General features: G+C 41.2%; 1 protein-coding gene across 1 annotated transcript in view; it reads right to left on the minus strand.

The window, feature by feature from the left end:
- PCNX2 (pecanex 2) overlaps positions 1 to 17,816 on the minus strand; it is a 338,333-nt gene that overhangs the window by 66,040 nt on the left and 254,477 nt on the right. The window contains exons 23-24 of the mRNA XM_062210622.1: positions 11,486 to 11,544; positions 6,581 to 6,796 (exon numbers count right to left, since the gene is read on the minus strand). Of these exons, the coding sequence (XP_062066606.1) occupies positions 6,581 to 6,796; positions 11,486 to 11,544 (275 nt within the window). The remainder of the gene's footprint in view (positions 1 to 6,580; positions 6,797 to 11,485; positions 11,545 to 17,816) is intronic.

The following is a 17,816-nucleotide window of genomic DNA, read 5'->3' on the forward strand; positions in this document are numbered from 1 at the left end:
GGATACAAGGAATTTATAATCCAAAAGATAACATTTCTTTCCAAAAAAAAAAAAAAAAAAAAAAAAAAAAAGCAAAAACCTTAAAATGGTATCCTGGGGGCTATTGGCTTTCTAACATGAATTATCTCTTACTTTGACTTGGATTTGAAGCCAAAATCAATCTGTCAACTTTTGAATGTTTTCCTTAGTTTCCCTAGTTAGCAAGATCCAAGTTATTACTCCTGAACCCAGCAGTAGCAGGGCACTACAGTCCTATTCTCTTATGTCAACAGTAAAGTATTTACTTCCATTTCAGGATACATGGGCCCAATAGAATAGAAAAGAAAAATTTGGCTTCCCTATTTGCATTTTTGATGTAGAATTTGTACTAATCATTCACTTTGGTCCCACCCAGAGAAACAGATGTGCCATGGACTTTGATCATTCTGTTGGGTTATCCAAGATCTAAGCTCCTACTCTATGTTTGGGAAATTACACACTCTGCCAGAGACTGGCTAGCTGTGGTGTCACCACTGTTTCGCACATTTTCTACTGGGCACTCAGACAACATTCCCTAGCTTCTTTTGTAGATATACCAATTATGGACAGTAGATTATAGGAAGAAATTAAGTATTGCAGGGTCAAGCCTAGCACCAATCAATTTTCCGCTTCCTGCCAACTTGATACTACTGAAGCTCAAGGTGACCTTGAAAGCAACATTCTAACAAGTAGATAGAACTTCTGTTAGCCAGGATCTCTGGTGTAAAATCGAATTATTCACTATCCCTACTACCTTCATTCACTGATTGGACTCTGTGAATGCAAAATAAATCTATATGTCAATCACTGCAGGTGATTGTCATAGTATCTATCATTACTCGACCAATATACCCATATTATGAAGCTCAATGAAAGGTGGCAACTGTCTCCTACTGAAAGAACTCAAAAGTCAGACACTACTTTTATTTGGTTTCCTTGCATTTCAAGTACCCAGACATGGTCTTGATCTTGTCAATCTAAAGCATTCACATTAAACTTTGACCAAGAATTAGCAACAGAAAGAAGCAAGGGCATAGGGAATACATTCTGGAAGGGAGGTGGCAGCAGAGGCTGCTCACCCCACGTCTGTGGGCAGCAGTGGTGGTAGTAACACCATCCAGTATCCAGACTCATGGTGTCAATGATGTGAGGGAGGTAGCTGAAGTCACCAGCTGAGCTGTGCCGCCTTTGAAGCTGTGCTGTGATTTCAGACATGCCTCCTGTAGGGTAGCTGTCAGGTATGCTTTGCCTGGCTTCTCAGCAAGTCTGTGCCCTCTGCAATAACTACCAATAAATAAAACTGTCTTCTGCTTCCATTAGCTTATATTAGTTGATTACATTAGTTGATTTTGGTCACTTGCAGCTAAGAGCTCCTATTGACACAAATGTATCACTTTTAGAGAGAAGGGCAGTGGGACTGAGTGTCCCATGGCCTCAGGGAGTTTTCATCCTCTGGGGTATATTTTTCATTTCTTGAGAGATTCAGAGCCTGTGCCACGATTAGCCAAAGTCTCTACTGATTGCTTCAGAAGATTTCAGGAGAGAGAACCAGTCCATCTATATTTCGACTGCCCCAGGTTGTGCTGAAGTAGATTAAATTTGACCAAAATAAACCCTGCTATTTGGGAAATAGGGAATTGAAAACAAAACTTAGAAGAATACCCAAGGAGCTAGAAGAAAACAGGCATTCCTGGGGAATACTGTACCATATGTTGCAAAGAGAAACATCACAGAAGTCATTTTAGGTCAACAGGATTCTTTCTGGAACAAAAACAAAATCTAGATTTAGCCAAGCTTTATGCTCTTTCAAAGTCCCTATGTTCCAAACTATGGTCAAACTAGGTCAAAGAAAATATATTGTACAAGAGTGAGTGGTATTAAGGCTGATTAGCTGGTATTTTATGAAGACATCATGGTTGTGCCAAGGTGACCCTTCCAGCCAGTGTATGATTCTGCTGTGGTGGGCAGGAAGAAGGAAAATCAAGGATTGGGGCCGGTGCTGTGGTGCAGTGGGTTAACGCCCTGGCCTGAAGTGCCAGCATCCCATATGGGCTGCTCCTCTTCTAATCCAGCTCTCTGTTATGGCTTGGGATAGCAGCAGAAGATGGCCCAAGTCCTTGGGCCCCTGCACCCATGTGGGAGACTTGGAAAAAGCTGCTGGCTCCTGGCTTCGGATCGGCACAGCTCCAGCCATTGCGGCCATCTGGGGAGCAAACCAACAGATGGAAGACCTCTCTCTCTGTCTCTTCCTCTCTCTGTAACTCTTTTTCAAATAAATAAAATAAATCTTAAAAAAAAAAAAAAGAAAAGAAAATCAGGAGTGATGACAGAGAAACTTTCCCAAGAAATCTCCCTACATATACATGCTGCCTCTATCTGGGGCGTGGTCATAGCTGTTCCAGTTCTGAGCCTCCTTCTGAGTTTTCACCTGCTGAAGTTTTGGGAGTTTGGTATATTGTTGTAATATTGGGTTCTGGGGGAACCCATTCCACTGTGCACAGAGACAGGGCCACTTAATTTTACTGCCTGAATCTGGGTTATCCTTGGGAATGACTTTGGCCATCACAGTTTGGCAGAAGTGGTATCTGTCCCACATTGCCTGTGTCCCCCCTTTTTGCAACACTGAGACCGCTGTGTTATAAAGATACCTTGTCCAGGGCCTGGAAGCTGAATGGCCACATGGAGGAGATACAAGGTTCCAGGTTGGCAGCCAGTCCCTGGTCACAGCACCCTGCACATTCCAGCCAACCTCATTTGCTGAATGAATATGGTTGCATGAGACACCCCAGGCAACAGCAGCAGCAGAACTCCTGACCAACCCACACAAACAGTGAGAAACTGTATAGCATTTTTGTTCTAAACCAGTAAGCTTTGCAGTAGTTGGATATTCCCCAAAAGATGTTGTTAACATGTGACACTGTTAGGCAGGAAGTCAGAAATGAGCTTATGTGTGTGTGACAAAGGCCTAAGGAACTGACATCTAGATCCAGCGTCTGCATCTCAAAGTCACCCCGATAACCTTCCAGGTGCAGCCCAGTATCTGCACTTCAAACATCCTGTCCAGATCCTGATGACCTCCCAGGGGATCCTGCCCCTTCTACCTGATAACCATCCTTCCTCTAAGGTGGGGCCACGCCAGCCAGGCTTCCCCTGTCTGATAACTTCAGGGGGAAAACTCAGAAAGGAATTTTTCGCATTTACATCCAACAAGTCCTTTGTTCGGGAGGAGAAGAAGGAGAGAGGGAGGGAAGGCAAGACCCATCCCCTTAAAAGCCCCAGACTAAATGTAAACTGCGTACTCTCTCAGGTCCTGTCTGGAAAGGTGCCCATTCATTCTTACAGATGTCTCTACCCTAATAAACCTTGCTATTTTGCTTTCCACTACTCTCTGTCTCACACCTGAATTCTTTCTTGTGCAAAGACAAGGAAGCTTTGCTTCTCTGGTAACAAGACCAACACCTTTAGTGCGGTAGATTAAGAAGAACCCTTGTTTGTGTTGAGGAGCTGGAAGATAGAAGTACTGCAAACTTCCAAAATCTAAGTACCTTTGGAACTTTTATTGACTGCGATTATGAGTCTGTTTAAAACATCAAAGCTTAAAGTTTATTCAGCTATTCAAACTGAGCATTTAAACTGGAAAGAACCAATTGTCTCAGTTGACTATTCCACAAGCCTGAGTTTGGTTACAGTTTTTATATTTTTCTAACCATGTGCATACATGCATTGAGTCACATTTAAACAATACAGATTTATGTGTGGTTAGCAATCACATTGAAAATAGAATATTTGGTAACAGCTAATAGACTTGATTATTGATTAAGGCGAGGCATTCCATTCCCACACTCAATGTTATCCATACACAGGAAAAGGCAAACAATGGGGTCATTAATCACTCTTCCTACAATGGCCCTAGGCATGAAGCTCACTCCTTCTTAAAGTATAGCAGGTGTCTCCTTGGTCACAGTTAGATTTTGTTGAAAGGTCATGTTATCTGGGAACCAGGTGCAGGTGTCTCCAAAGCACGGACAGCATCCTAGCTGACTTAGGCCACTGCAGTCCCTGTTCCATGCTTAGACCATACTTTTAAAGATTGGTTAAATTTGCTAAAGGAGCAAAAACTGCATAGGATTTGTGATAGAAATGATAACTCATATTCAATTAAGCTAGTTTAAAAGTTCTTTCTTTGAATTCCATGAAAAACCGAAAAGTTTTCAAAATAGATAAGATACAGAAACTCAGAGAAAGTTTGTTGCATCATTGCACTGAACACTTAATTTCCACCACATCCTGTGGCATTTTCCTGCATTGCTGAGAAATTTAGGGGCAACACAGTTTCTGTGATTATTCTATAGAGTCTGATCACACTGCCTTGCCCAATAACCTTGTCCAAACGAAGTCCTTAAAATTAGATTTCTGAAACTCATAAAACTGCACAGAAAGTACATCTAAAACAGAACCAACTACTCTAGAAAAATAAAGTCTTCCATGCAGTGTGTTTAGGAATGTTAAAATCCACACAACTAATGCTTAGAGTTCTCATCCGTAGCATTGAGAGACTTAGTCCTCTTCAGGTAGTGGTTTGACAATTTGTTTTTGTCCTTTTGTCACAGTGAGGTTCTAGCTGGGTATGAGTTAGCTCCTGCTCATCTTTGTAGCATCATTTTGACGACTTTCTCCTAAGCTACTTGCTGGAAACCAAAGCTGTCAACTTGGTGCCTCTCCATCATCACACCTGCTGCCCCTTGGCAAGAAAAGCCCTGCCCCCTCTCCCTCTCAACCAAGGCTTCTCCCTTAAGAGCTAAGCCAGATCCTGACTTGACCAGAATGTCCCTCTGAGCCTCATAGAAGTGCTGCCAGAATGCTACCATAACATTCATCTCAGGTAAAACTGATTTCTAATTACATGTCTGATTTGTCTTCTCTGAGAGGCATCCAGAGTCATGGAGTAGGAGCCCTTACTTCTGTATTCAAAGACTTAGTATCAGTGCCAAATAAAAGCCTCCTGAAAGAACAGAAGATGAGGCTGCTATGTCCAATTAGCTGCTTGATGTATTCACTTGTGAAGCAAGGGCATCATAAAATTAAAATATACAAAATGGAGCTCCCATTTCTAGACTAAAAAAATCCTGTTTCTCATTCAGGTTTCCCTGTTTCAGTAAACACACCTCTCCCAATGCAGAACTCGACCTAGAATCTTGCCCAGCATCCCTTTCCCACAACTTCCTGGCTTGCTGTTTCTACTTTAGAGTCTCCTGGCACTTCCCTGTTTCTACTATCATCCTCTACTTGAACCACTACAACACATTCCTAAATGGTTTCCCTGCTTCCACTTTTGCCCACTCTAGTACATTCTCCACATGATCCATAAGAACAATCTCAAAGTGCAAAAGGGATCAGCCATCCCCCTTTCCAGATTCACTGCATGGTTCCCATTATACACAAAACAAAATGCAACCCCCTCACCCCGGCTGTGAGATCTCTTATCTGTTGACTTCCCTTCTTTTCTGTATCATGTTGTCCTCAGATTTACAGTCAGTTCTGGTCACTTTAGTCCTCTGTTGGGGGCTGGGAGTGCTCCAAGTTATTGCTTGACTCATACATTTAGCACACATCAGTTCCTACACCTGGAACCTTCTTCTTCCTGTATCCTCCTCTGCAGGTTTTCCTTGGTCATCCCATCCAATGTGGGACCTCGCATTCTCACCCTTTGCAGTGACTATTGGTCCCAGAACCCTAGTTACAACTTTCATGGCATTTGCCCTAAATCCTGATTAATTTGCTTGTTAACTAACTGATTTTCTATGTCTCTCGTTGGAGGTGAACGTCATTAGAGTTATGCTCTTTCATAGCATGTGTCCATTACATCTCCAGCCTTAAACATGAGAACATCCTCAGAAAACATGCAACAAATAAAGGAACAAATGAAGACTGAGAAGAGAACCCAAGGATGCATCAGTTATGCTACTCCCTTCATTTTCTATCATACAACTCCAGCTCCTGGTTCAGAGAAACAGTGGAGTCTCACTTTCAAGAGCCAGGCAGACTCAATAATTGCAAAGTAATGAGTATTCTTATAGTGCACTCATTTACATGATCTCATTTAAATCACAAAACAACTTTATGAGACAACTATTTTTATCATTATTATCATCTTGCAGATGAAAAAGAGAAGCTTAAAAGACATGAAATGATTTATGCATAACAGACCCCAGCACCAGTGACTAGCACAGTAGGTTCTATTTTATGTCTGATTAACTCCACATGGGGCCTGTGCATTGCTCTGGATTCTTCCCATAAGGATTAAAACCGATGTTCTGCTTTGCTAAATCACAGTTTTACATGGGATTATATGTTTCATGTCATTATTATTCCCTCAGTAGACTAGGGTTTATTAATACCAAATACATCACTGAAGGTTGTAGTAGCAAGCTTCTAACTCTCATTCAATAGGACAGGCACAACATTCTTCCCCCCTTTACAAATGACTTCTTATTAAAACTATGCCTGGCCATTAACTCAAGTGACTGAATTCTAGTGAATCGCACAATGAAGTCATTCATACCTCGGAATTCCAGTCCTCGAAGTTGAAAGGTGACAAGACCATTTCCAATTTCAATCAGGTGAACAAAGGCATTGAGGTCCTCTGAAGCCAGAATAAAGCAATCGCCAGAGCTGTAGTTACCCCAGCGACCAAGAACTAAGTCTCCACAGAGGGACTCCTGGAGGGTCCTTGTCAAGTGCTCATAAAAGATGGAATTGAGATTGTTGTCATCATTCCCTAAAGGCAGACAAGAAATAGGATCATTGAATGGTTACTCCCTGTGAGCTCAGGTCCAAGGAAAGACTGAGTTGTCCTCTGATTAAAGAGTAAAATCAGTCTCTTTGTATATGTAAAAACAGTAAGACTTGTTCCTCATCCATTTTAGTGGATTATCTGAGAGTCTCCTATTTTTTTTTTTTTCACTCTATACGCTCTCTGGCAATCTTATCTATACAAATGGATTTAGTTAGTATCTAAACAGATAACTTACAAATTCAGATATCCAGCTGAGATCTCTTGTCTGAGCTCTACACCATATACCTACTTTTCTACTTAACATCTTCTCTTGAATGTCTCAAATGCTCCTCAATTCCACGTGCTCACATCAGGGAACCCCTCGCCTGTGTTCCTATCCCATCCAGAAAGCAATAACATGGACCTTTTTTTCCACCTTTCTCAATTTTACCTTCTTCAGTTTATTTTTTGCATTTTCTACCTTTCTCCATTATTTCTACCCTATTCCAGGCTACTACTATTTCTCCTGTGAACAAACCCAGTAGCCTTGTGACTAACCTATGTTTATTCACTGGGACCTACTGTTCATTCTCTACACTACAGCCAGAATGAATGTCTCACACCGTAAAGCCGAATGTATTACCCAAGACCTTCCAACTTCATAACTTAAAATATTTAGTGACTCTTCAAGCTCTTAAGATAGAAAAATGACCCCTTAACATGGTCCATAATAGGGTAGTGATACAGCTTTTCATTCACAGGTGTAAGCCAGGACGTCTCTGAATAAACCTTGCTCATATGATCACACACAAGGCTCTGCATGACCTGCTTCTCACTTCGGCCTCCAGCCTCATCTTTCACTAACTCTCTTCTCAGTCTTTATGCTCAACAACACAAAACTTCTTCCAGCTGAACAACTCAAACGTCCCTTCCCACTCCCAGCCTTGCTCATACGGATCTCTTTACCCAGGATGCTCTTCAATTCTCTCTGGTATATTCATTATACCATTCTTCAGAGCTTAGCTCAGTTACCACTTCAGGGAAGCTAGCACTGACCACTGTGACAGGACACTGGTACAGTTCTCAGCACTTTAGACCTCTGCTTTGAAGTGCTTGTTCCAGTTGGAAGTTTACTCTGTGTGTGTGTGTGTGTGCATGCTTGTGTATGAAAATATGGTTATTTGATTAACATCTGGTTTCTCCAATGCACCATAAATTCAATGAAGACAGCTCTGTGTATGAGTGTGTTTATTTTTGTATCCCAATACCGGCAGAATTCCAAACATCTGTAGTGTGGACTAACTAAGTATCTGTTGAATAACATGTAGCACCATAGATCACATAGCTTCCTTAAGAGAAATGTTATTTTTAAGAACATCATCAGCAGGCGCCGCTGCTCACTAGGCTAATCCTCCACCTGCGGCGCCGGCACCCCGGGTTCTAGTCCTGGTTGGGACACCAGATTCTGTTCCGGTTGCTCCTCTTCCAGGCCAGCTCTCTGCTGTGGCCAGGGAGTGCAGTGGAGGATGGCCCAAGTGCTTGGGCCCTGCACCCGCATGGGATACCAGGAGGAAGCACCTGGCTCCTGGCTTTGGATCAGCGCAGCACGCCGGCCATAGCAGCCATTTGTGGGGTGAACCAATGGGAGGAAGACTTTTCTCTCTGTCTCTCTCTCACTGTCTAACTCTGCCTGCCAAAACAAAACACACACACACACACACACAAATCATCATCAAGTAACTCAGGATTTTTTAAAAAATCAAAGTCATATTATATGTTATATAATATGTTATATATAAAACATATAACATGTTATATATAATATACATTCTATGTTATATAATATGTTAAATATGTCATTAAATCTAAGATAATGCATATATAATATATACATGTTATATATATTATATATTATAATATGTACATGTTATATGTATATATTATATATGCATATTATATAAGTATACTAAAATAATTATTACCAGTATATTATACACAAATATAGATTTAATATATGACTATATATTACAAATATATATCCAAGTTATGTTGTATATAAATTGATGTCATTATTTATAATTTATAATGTATATAAAACAGGCTTACTGAATAATATTTTACATATGATAAAATTAATCTTTTCTTAATGAACTATTGTATCAGTCTTGAAAAATGCATGTATCTTTGTATCCACCACTCAGAATCATGCATTCATCCATGTTGTATGTAATGGTATTTTGTTCAGTTTCCACATTGAGCAGTATTCCTGCACTGTAGTTTCTTTATCTATTCATAAGCTGAAGGACATTAGGCTTTCCAGTTTCAATGATCATAAGTAAAAACTACTACAGATACTCATGAACATGAGTTGGTGTGCATTTGACCTTTCATTGTTCTTGAGGACACACAGATGGTTGTGCCACCTTTGCATCCACCCTTCAGTGATTGAAAGTTCTAGTTCTGCATCCTAGCAGGACTTGGTGTCACCAATGATTGTTTGCTGTATAATTTCAGTCATTCTCATGTGATGGATGGTGACAGGCAAGGAAGGCTGAAGGCAGGATGCAGTGAAGTAGCTGGAACGATGACGATCTAGCTTCACAGTGGAAGCCCATAGCTATGTGTTGGCAGGGGGTGGAATGGGGGTTACACAGTGCATTTCCTGTAACCTCCCAGATGGGCCCAGACTTCTTTCCCTCCCTCTATGGGATCTCTCAAGATGAAGGATATAAGCTTGGTTAAGAAAAGACTGGGAAAATTTGGAAGCCTTCCTGCTCTATGGCCTTGTGGGTAGAGGAAGCATTGGGAGGGACTAGGAGAAAAGTTTACCTTTAGGGGTTCTTGTTTTGGGAATGGCTTTTCTTCTGAGAGAAAATTCTGGCTCTGAAAAGCCAGAGATGCATACATGCACAGAGTTTTCACACAAAGGAAAAGCCTAAAGTAAATCTAAAGGATCCCTTCTGTTTTACTGGAGTGGAAACAGAATCGGGGAGGTGTGAGAGAATGACTACAGATCTGATCAGAGCACCTCTGTTCTTTACTCACATGAACCAGGATGCAATGGAGGAGTACAGATAGGTTAAGACACCCTACTGCACTTGCATAAGGCAGATGCCCATTCATCTATAAGAAATCTCTTAAGATAACACTATCAGAGTATGAATACTCTTGCCAGGCATTCATAATGGTTAAAAGCTGCATTGAAATTACTGCATTTATAGCTTAATTATAACTAATGGGAAAAAAACTGCTCTATGTACTGAGTCATGCCAGTAGTCTAATAAAGTATCAGTATGCTTAGTCATCAATGGATATGAAACCTCCTTGATCTGACATTATACTCATATTCTATAATGAGTCAGCACACATCCTGAGACACTAATGGAAGATTAATTTCAGTCTCCAGCACTTTTAAAGGAAAGCCTTGAATGAGAAAATTAGCCTTTGCTTAACTGTTCAAACTGTTGAATGTTTAAATAAAACAAAATAATTTAAATCACTTAAAGTAGAGATTAAACTCAGGGCATCTTAGAACATGTGGACCACACATCTGAATAATTAGATTAAAATGAAAAAAAAAATTTGCAACTGGCCAGAGCCACAGCTCACTTGGCTAATCTTCCCCCTGAGGCGCCGGCACCCTGGGTTCTAGTCCCGGTTGGGGTGTCAGATTCTGTCCTGGATGCTCCTCTTCCAGTCCAGCTCTCTGCTGTGGCCTGAAAAGGTAGTGGAGGATGGCCCAAGTGCTTGGGTCCTGCACCCACATGGGAGACCAGGAAGAAGTACCTGGCTCCTGGCTTTGGATCGGCATAGCGCCGGCCATGGCGGCCATTAGGGGAGTGAACCAAAGGAAGGAAGACCTTTCTCTCTGTCTCTCTCACTGTCTAACTCTGCTTGTCAAAAAAAATAATAATTGCAACTGATTAGAATGATGATGTGTTTGAGAAATGGTCTCTATGCCTAACACCAATAGTCCTGTAAGGTCACAGAGCCCCACAACTGCAGGTCAGAGATGCTTGTATGTCCATCCCCTTTCTGCTGTACTGACAGAGTTCAGCCAAAAATACACCTGCCTCGCTAGGTATTTTCACATCTCAAAATCTGATTTTAAATTAATCATGTATATATAATTCAAATATAGATAATGTGCCCAGTACAATTCTTCCTAGACAAAATTTTTGACACAAAGGAGAGAGTGAGATAGATGAGAATAGAGGCAGTTAAAATTTGCATTCTGTATGAGTAAGGTTATAAATGAAATAAATCATGAAAATAACAAATAATAATTTGCTTGCAGGCAAATCCCTCTATAGCTTACTGAAGTTTCTGAAAGTGTCTGGATGCTGCAATGGTTTTCCTTGAAGGACATCATAATGCTGACTTTTTTTTCTAAAAGATTGATCCCAAGGTTTAGAGTCTATGTTTGACATTTACCATACACAAATAAAAATGATTAGCAGACTCACTCAATACTGAACAAGAATCTAATCAATTCAAAATAATGGAGGAATGCATTTCCAAACCAGGATGTTTGATCAGTCTCCTCACAGTTTTCTTTTACAGTTGGCATATTTACCAGGATATGCATTGTCTCCATGGTGATTAAAAATAGTGAGTAGTTAATTCCCCTTTTTCAAATCCATCTATATAGCAAAATAAATAAATATTTTAAACAGAGGGAAGAGAGCTTACCTGGATCCCTTTCAATTTGAACTGCCAGTCTTGTGTTGGAATTATCCACTCGTCTTGTACTAGAAGAGGCCACAAAATGGTAAAAGATCATGATTAGATCCTTCCATGGGAGAAAGCTAGTTTACAGAACCAACTGTGTGAGTGAGAAATGCAGAGGAGTTGAAGCTCACACACTCAGATGATCGCTCCAGTTTGACATACTGCAAGAAGAGAGGAGCCTCTTGACAGCAAAGAGAGGTAAAAGCACAAGAAGAACATGGAGGAGAAAGATGAGTAGTTCCCTGCTCTGGGGAGAACAGTCTGTCTTCATCAGTTTTGAGCACCAGATGCACAAAATAAAAACAAGTATTTGAACTGCCAATGGGATGCCGCTAACTTTGAGAACTTGAAAGCAGTACACACATAGCTATCTTTCTTTTCAAATTGATTCCAGTCGCCACTGGCTTTTAAGAATAGGGTTCTCTTAGAGATCTTTCCTAGGTCAAACCCAACAACAGCTCTTAAAAACTTGAAGAGGGCCAGTCTGCAGCCATGGTAATGAATGGCCACCAGAACCAGTTATGAACATGCTCCATCATGACAAATGACATCCCAGCTTTTGTAAATCAGCCATTCCATGACAACCCTTTGCTTCTGAGAGCCAGTCAGTGAGGAACAGGCTCACCCCGACTTCTGAGCCTGTCCAGTAACCTCTTGAGCAGATGCTGTCAACCCATATATGTCTCAAAAACTTCTCCAGTTCTTGAACTTCATGTATCCCAGAAACCCTTTATAAGTGCAACAACGGGCTCTGCTCAGTTCCGGAGCAGCTTTGTCTCTTTATGTCAGTTATTGAGACGTGGTCTCCTCAACCTTCGAGGGATAAAATATGAAATTGATATTGATGATATTTAATAGTTTATGGCAATTTCATGTGGCTCCTGATATATCAGCCACTAAAAAGGAGTTTTCCCAAGAAAAATATCATCATTGAACATTAAGTTTATGTAAAGATTTCAATATAATGAGGGTCCCTTAGCATTTGTGAAAAGGCAGTTTTTCCACATGCCTGTCCCCTGCTTTTGCTAATGCACTCTTTTATTTTCTATGCTCCGACCATACTGACCTTAAGAGGGTATTTCAAAAGGTTCATGAGAAATAAAATTGACAGATGTTTGTTTTGGTGCAAAAATATTTTAAAGTCCATGCACACAAGGAGCCTTAAAAAAGTTTATGAAAATGTATGTTATGAAAAAAGTTATGCACATATTTTAATTTGTTTTATACCAAAAATAAACCCATCTTTATTTTTTTAAAAACGTATTTGAGAGGCAGAGAGACAGTGATAGGGAGACAACTCCAATCCACTGATTCACTCCCCAGCGACCACCACAGTTGGGGCCTGTCCAAACTGAAGCTAAGAATTCAATCTAGGTTTCCCACATGGGTGGCAGGAACTCAATTACTTAAACCATCACCACTGCCTTATAGGGTCTCCATTAGCAGGTTACTAGAACTGGGGCTAGAGCTAGGAAAAGAACACCCACACTCTTATTCAGGAAGTGAGTCTTAACTGGCATTGTAACCACCAGACTAAATGACTAAACTCGTCTTTTACTTTCATTTTCCCACTAACTTTCTCAAGTAGCCTCGTATTTTCCCACATCTTCAGTACGCCCTAAACTCCTACTCTTGTCACCCCTCCTTCCTCTGCACTCCAATACGTGCAGTAGTCCCTTTGCACTCCCACTTATTTTCACTTGTGTACCACTCTCATCCACGTCTCAGCTAAAAGGTCACTTTCTAAGGGAAGTGTCCCTAGCCCTTGATCAAGGTGAGATTCATGGGCTGTGGGCTCTGTTCTCCCACATGTCATAGCTCTTCCTTTGGAGCACTTGTCAATGGTCAGTGTTGATAATAATGATGGTAACTCACATTTACGCAACACTTGTTTGTGGTATGAGCCTATTCTAAGAACTTAACATGTTTTAACTCATTATATCCTCACAAATACTCTCTGGGGTGGATACTATTATTATTGCCACTCTCACAGAGAATGATGCAGAGCCACAGAGAGATTAAGTAAAGTGCCTATCATCACAGATACAGCAAGTGAAACCAGGTAGGCCAGCCCTGGAGCCTTACTCCACATCACACACATTTCCTTGTGTGATTATCTAATCATAGCTGCCTCCTACTCCAAATCCTAAGTATGATCAGAGTTAAGTTTTTTTTTTTTGCTCACATGATACTTAGGAGTCACTCAAGCAGTCGTTGTTGAATGAATGAAGATGAGGCTGCCTCTGGAGTTTTTGCTCTTATGGGACTTGCTAAGACAGGAGACTAGCTAACCCCTGATGCTGCTTATCTTGTTTATGTTCAAATGTGATCACTGACGGATCACTATGGTACAACCAGTGATGAACATTTGTCAGTAACGGTGTTTAAGGAGAAATGTCAGAATTCATACTTCTTTATGAACTTGTCCCTTGGGAAACAGAGCAGATAAAAAGTTTTGGATGGCATTGTAATTTGTAAATGAAAAGGCTGTCTTCAGACAAAAGTATTCTTGTTTTTCCTTGTGGCTCTCAGGCATTTGAGAACAATCTAGGCAGCATCCTATTTGAATAGATTTACAGATGGATTAGAAAGAGGTATATACTATTAATTCCTCAAAACGTTTGTGACCACCAGCATGGCATTCCACAAGTGTACTTTCAAGGTGTATTAAAAATAGAATCAAAAGACAAATTTATTTCAGCACAAAAATTTTAAATCCATGCATAGTTTTTGACATGGTATGTATTCCCCACAAACTTTTGGGAGATTTCTCATATTACTGCTTCAGCGTTCCTTCCAAATATTCTCACAGCAGCTTTGAAAATAAAAGAGCTCAGGGTAGCAGGAAGTAAAGCAAACAAAATTCTTTCTGATGAAGGCAGAAATCCCATGTCTGCATAGTTAGTCCCTAAGTGGAATTTTAATTTCACCTTAAGACCTAGGACAAATGGAATTTCCAGCAGCAGAATAAACAATTTTTAAAGTGGGATTGAGCCAAAAGAAAATAATTTACAAAACTCCTTAGGGAATTAAAACACCTTCTAAAACTGTGTTCACCAGAAAGCTATCTTTTCAAAAGGTTACAGCCTTTTTCTGAAGGCAAAGTGCTAACTTCTGATGAGCAATAGCTAAGTTGAGCTGCCGGGTACCCTAGGGCTTCTGGCTCTCCACCAATTCTCTAAGAAGGTGAACTGTCAGCCATACTGGGTAATTTGAGCTTTTCTCCAGCGCTTTCCTCCAGTAAATTTGGTGCTTACCACTCAAAGGTGCTAATTAGCTCAGTAATTGGATTTCTGCCTTAGCTGTCTTCCTGCATGAACATCAAATGTGTTGCGGGAAGAGAAAGTGGGTTTATGTCTCACTCCCCAATCTCAGTGGGCGCCTGCAATCCTGGGATGCTTTAGGTTTGCATCTGTACTTGTGCTCTTTGAGCACTTGCCTGACAAAGTCACTGTGCACTGGTGAGTGATACTGCCCTGAGGGCTGCAGGCCAACAGTCACAAAAGAGGCCTCTGCAGAGAAGGTGACTTACTTCAAAGCAAACTTGACCTTCCTGTCTCCCTTGGTCAAGCACCTCCTCTTTCAGATGGTTTCAAATGAGCAATTTAAAAAATTGAACAATAATTTTCTTTAATAATATTGCTTCAAATTCCCTTTTGGCAGCACTCAGGGGCTATTTATGGTAGAACTAATCCCACTTTGTGATGGGGAATTATGGCTGGCTAGAGTGAGAAGTTTGGGGGGGTGTCTGCTTCTATGGCAAACTCGAGATGGAGTTAGGAATGGGCTACAGTTCTATTCACAGGCAGGACAGCTTTCAAAATACCTGAACAATGAGAAAGCAGCAGGAGTTTGGATAGAAGGATACTTTCTTCCTCATTTATTTATCTATTATTTGAGAGTGGGAGGGAGGAAGAGAGGAGAGAGGGAAAGAGCACACTCATCCTATGGTTCATTCCCCAAATGCCATTGATGGCTGGAGCTGGGCTGGAGCCAGAAGCAAAAATGTAATCCAAGTCTTGCACAAGGGTGACAGGAACTCAACTACTTGAATGATCACTACTGGCTCCCAGGGTGTGCATTGGCAGGAGCCTAAGTGAGGAGCTAGAGACAGGCATCAGATCCAGGGACTCCAAAATGGGACACAGTTCTCTTAATCACTAGGCGGAAAACCTGCCCTGTCTCCTTCTAACTTGAATACATACACGAGGTATATACAGGCATGGGTTTCACCTTTTATTTCTGCTGCACCTACCAACTACTAATTCTTGCAAAGTGAGTGGCACTCTTTTGGCTGTGAGGCAACCATGTCCCGAAATGACTTGGTATGAGAAATATTTCCTGGGAACACATTGCTGTAGGACCATAGGGAGGACACTACGTCAAGTCAAATCATTCAGATGAACTCTAGTCTTGCAGGGCTTAGGCTTTGACTCCATTTGTCCTTCAAGACCATATAGCACAGCTGTGTTTCTCTTTCCTCTTCCGGTTGGCAGAGGCTACTGAGGTGAAAATGAGTATGAGGTTTGGGTGCTTGTTTTTGCCAGGATTTTGCTCTGAATTCAATAGAATTCTTCAAAAGGTTTTGAGAAATCAACAACTTGAGCTTTAAGAAAGTTTTAAAAACATGTATATTTCATCCAGTTTTCTTTAGTTGCTCTCATTAGGAGAATTTGGTCATAAATACCTAATATGTCATTGCTAGAGATTCACCTACTATTGCAGTTCATAGAAATGAATGGGGGAGGGGGAGGCGGTGCTGTGGCATAGTAGGTAAAGTCACCCTCTGCAGTGCCGCATCCCTTATGGGCACTGGTTTTGAGTCCTGGCTGCTCCACTTCCCATCTAGCTCTCTTCTATGGCCTGAGAAAGCAGTAGAAGATGGCCCAAGTCCTTGGGTCCCTGCACCTGCATAGGAGACTCAGGGGAAGCTCCTCGTTCCAGGCTTCAGATTGGCTCAGCTCTGGCCATTGTGACCATCTGGGGAGTGAACCAGTGGATGTAAGCCCCCCACCCCCACCCCGCCTCTCCTTCTTTCTCTGTGTAACTCTGACATTCAAATAAATAAATAAATCATTTAAAGTATTTATTTATTTATTTGAAAGAGTTAGAGAGAGAAGGGGACACAGAGAGAGAGAGAGAGACATTTTCTATCTGCTGGTTCACTCCCCAAATGGCCATGATGGGCGGGCTGGGCCAGGCTGAAGACAGGATGGAGGAGCTTCCTCCAAATCTCCCACATGGGTGCAGGGGCCCAGGCACTTGGGGCATCTTCTACTGTTTTTCCCAGGTCATTAGCAGGACTGGATGGGAAGTGGAGCAGGACTGGATTGGAAGTGGGTACTTGAAGTTCTAGCACACCTAGAAGTAATAAAGCCACTGCTCTATTTCTCCTGCTAGAGTGATGCCAGATAAACCAGCTCAAAGGTTTCAAAACACCCTGTCTCATAATACACAAACATGTCCAGATCTTAAGCAAATTACTTGTCATAATAGGAAACAGGAAGATCTCAAAATGAATGAAGAAGACAACTAGTAGATATCATCCTCAAGATCTTAAAAATAAGAGAATTATGGGGCCAGTGCTGTGGCACAGTAGGTTAATTCTCCACCTGTGGCATCGGCATCCCATACGGACGCTGGTTCTAGTCCCAGCTGCTCCTCTTCCAATCCAGCTCTCTGCTGTGGCCTGGGAAAGCAGTGGAAGATGGCCCAAGTCCTTGGGTCCCTGTACCCACATGGGAGACTAGGAAGCACCTGGTTCCTGGTTTTGGATTGGTGCAGCTCCAGCCGTTGCGGCCATATGGGGAGTGAACCAATGGAAGGAAGGCCTTTCTGTCTCTCCCTCTTACTGTCTGTAACTCTACCTCTCAAATAAATAAAATAAATCTTTTTTTAAAAAAGATAATTATTTGGCAAAGATTTTACATTAGTGATTATAAAAATGCTTCAATGAGCAAATAAGATCACTGGAAGTAAATGAAAAAATAGTCTCACCAAAACATATAAAACTCTTAGCAAAGAAATAGAAGATACAAATAAGAACCAAATAGAAATTTTATTAGTGAAGAATACAATCACCCAAATAAGAAGTTCAAAGGAAGGCCTCAACAGCAGTATGAAATGAAGAGAGAAAATAATCATTGAACTAAAAGAGAGTACAATAGATTGTTATTCACAAAGTGAACACAGAGAAAACAGACTAAAGAAAAAAATGAACAGTCTCAGAGACCTGTGAGACTGCAATAAAACAAAATCTAACATCTGATTCCCAAAAGAATAGAAACTGAAG

This window comes from Lepus europaeus, chromosome 14 (genome assembly GCF_033115175.1).
Source record: "Lepus europaeus isolate LE1 chromosome 14, mLepTim1.pri, whole genome shotgun sequence".
In the NCBI taxonomy this organism is placed as follows: Eukaryota; Metazoa; Chordata; class Mammalia; order Lagomorpha; family Leporidae; genus Lepus; species Lepus europaeus.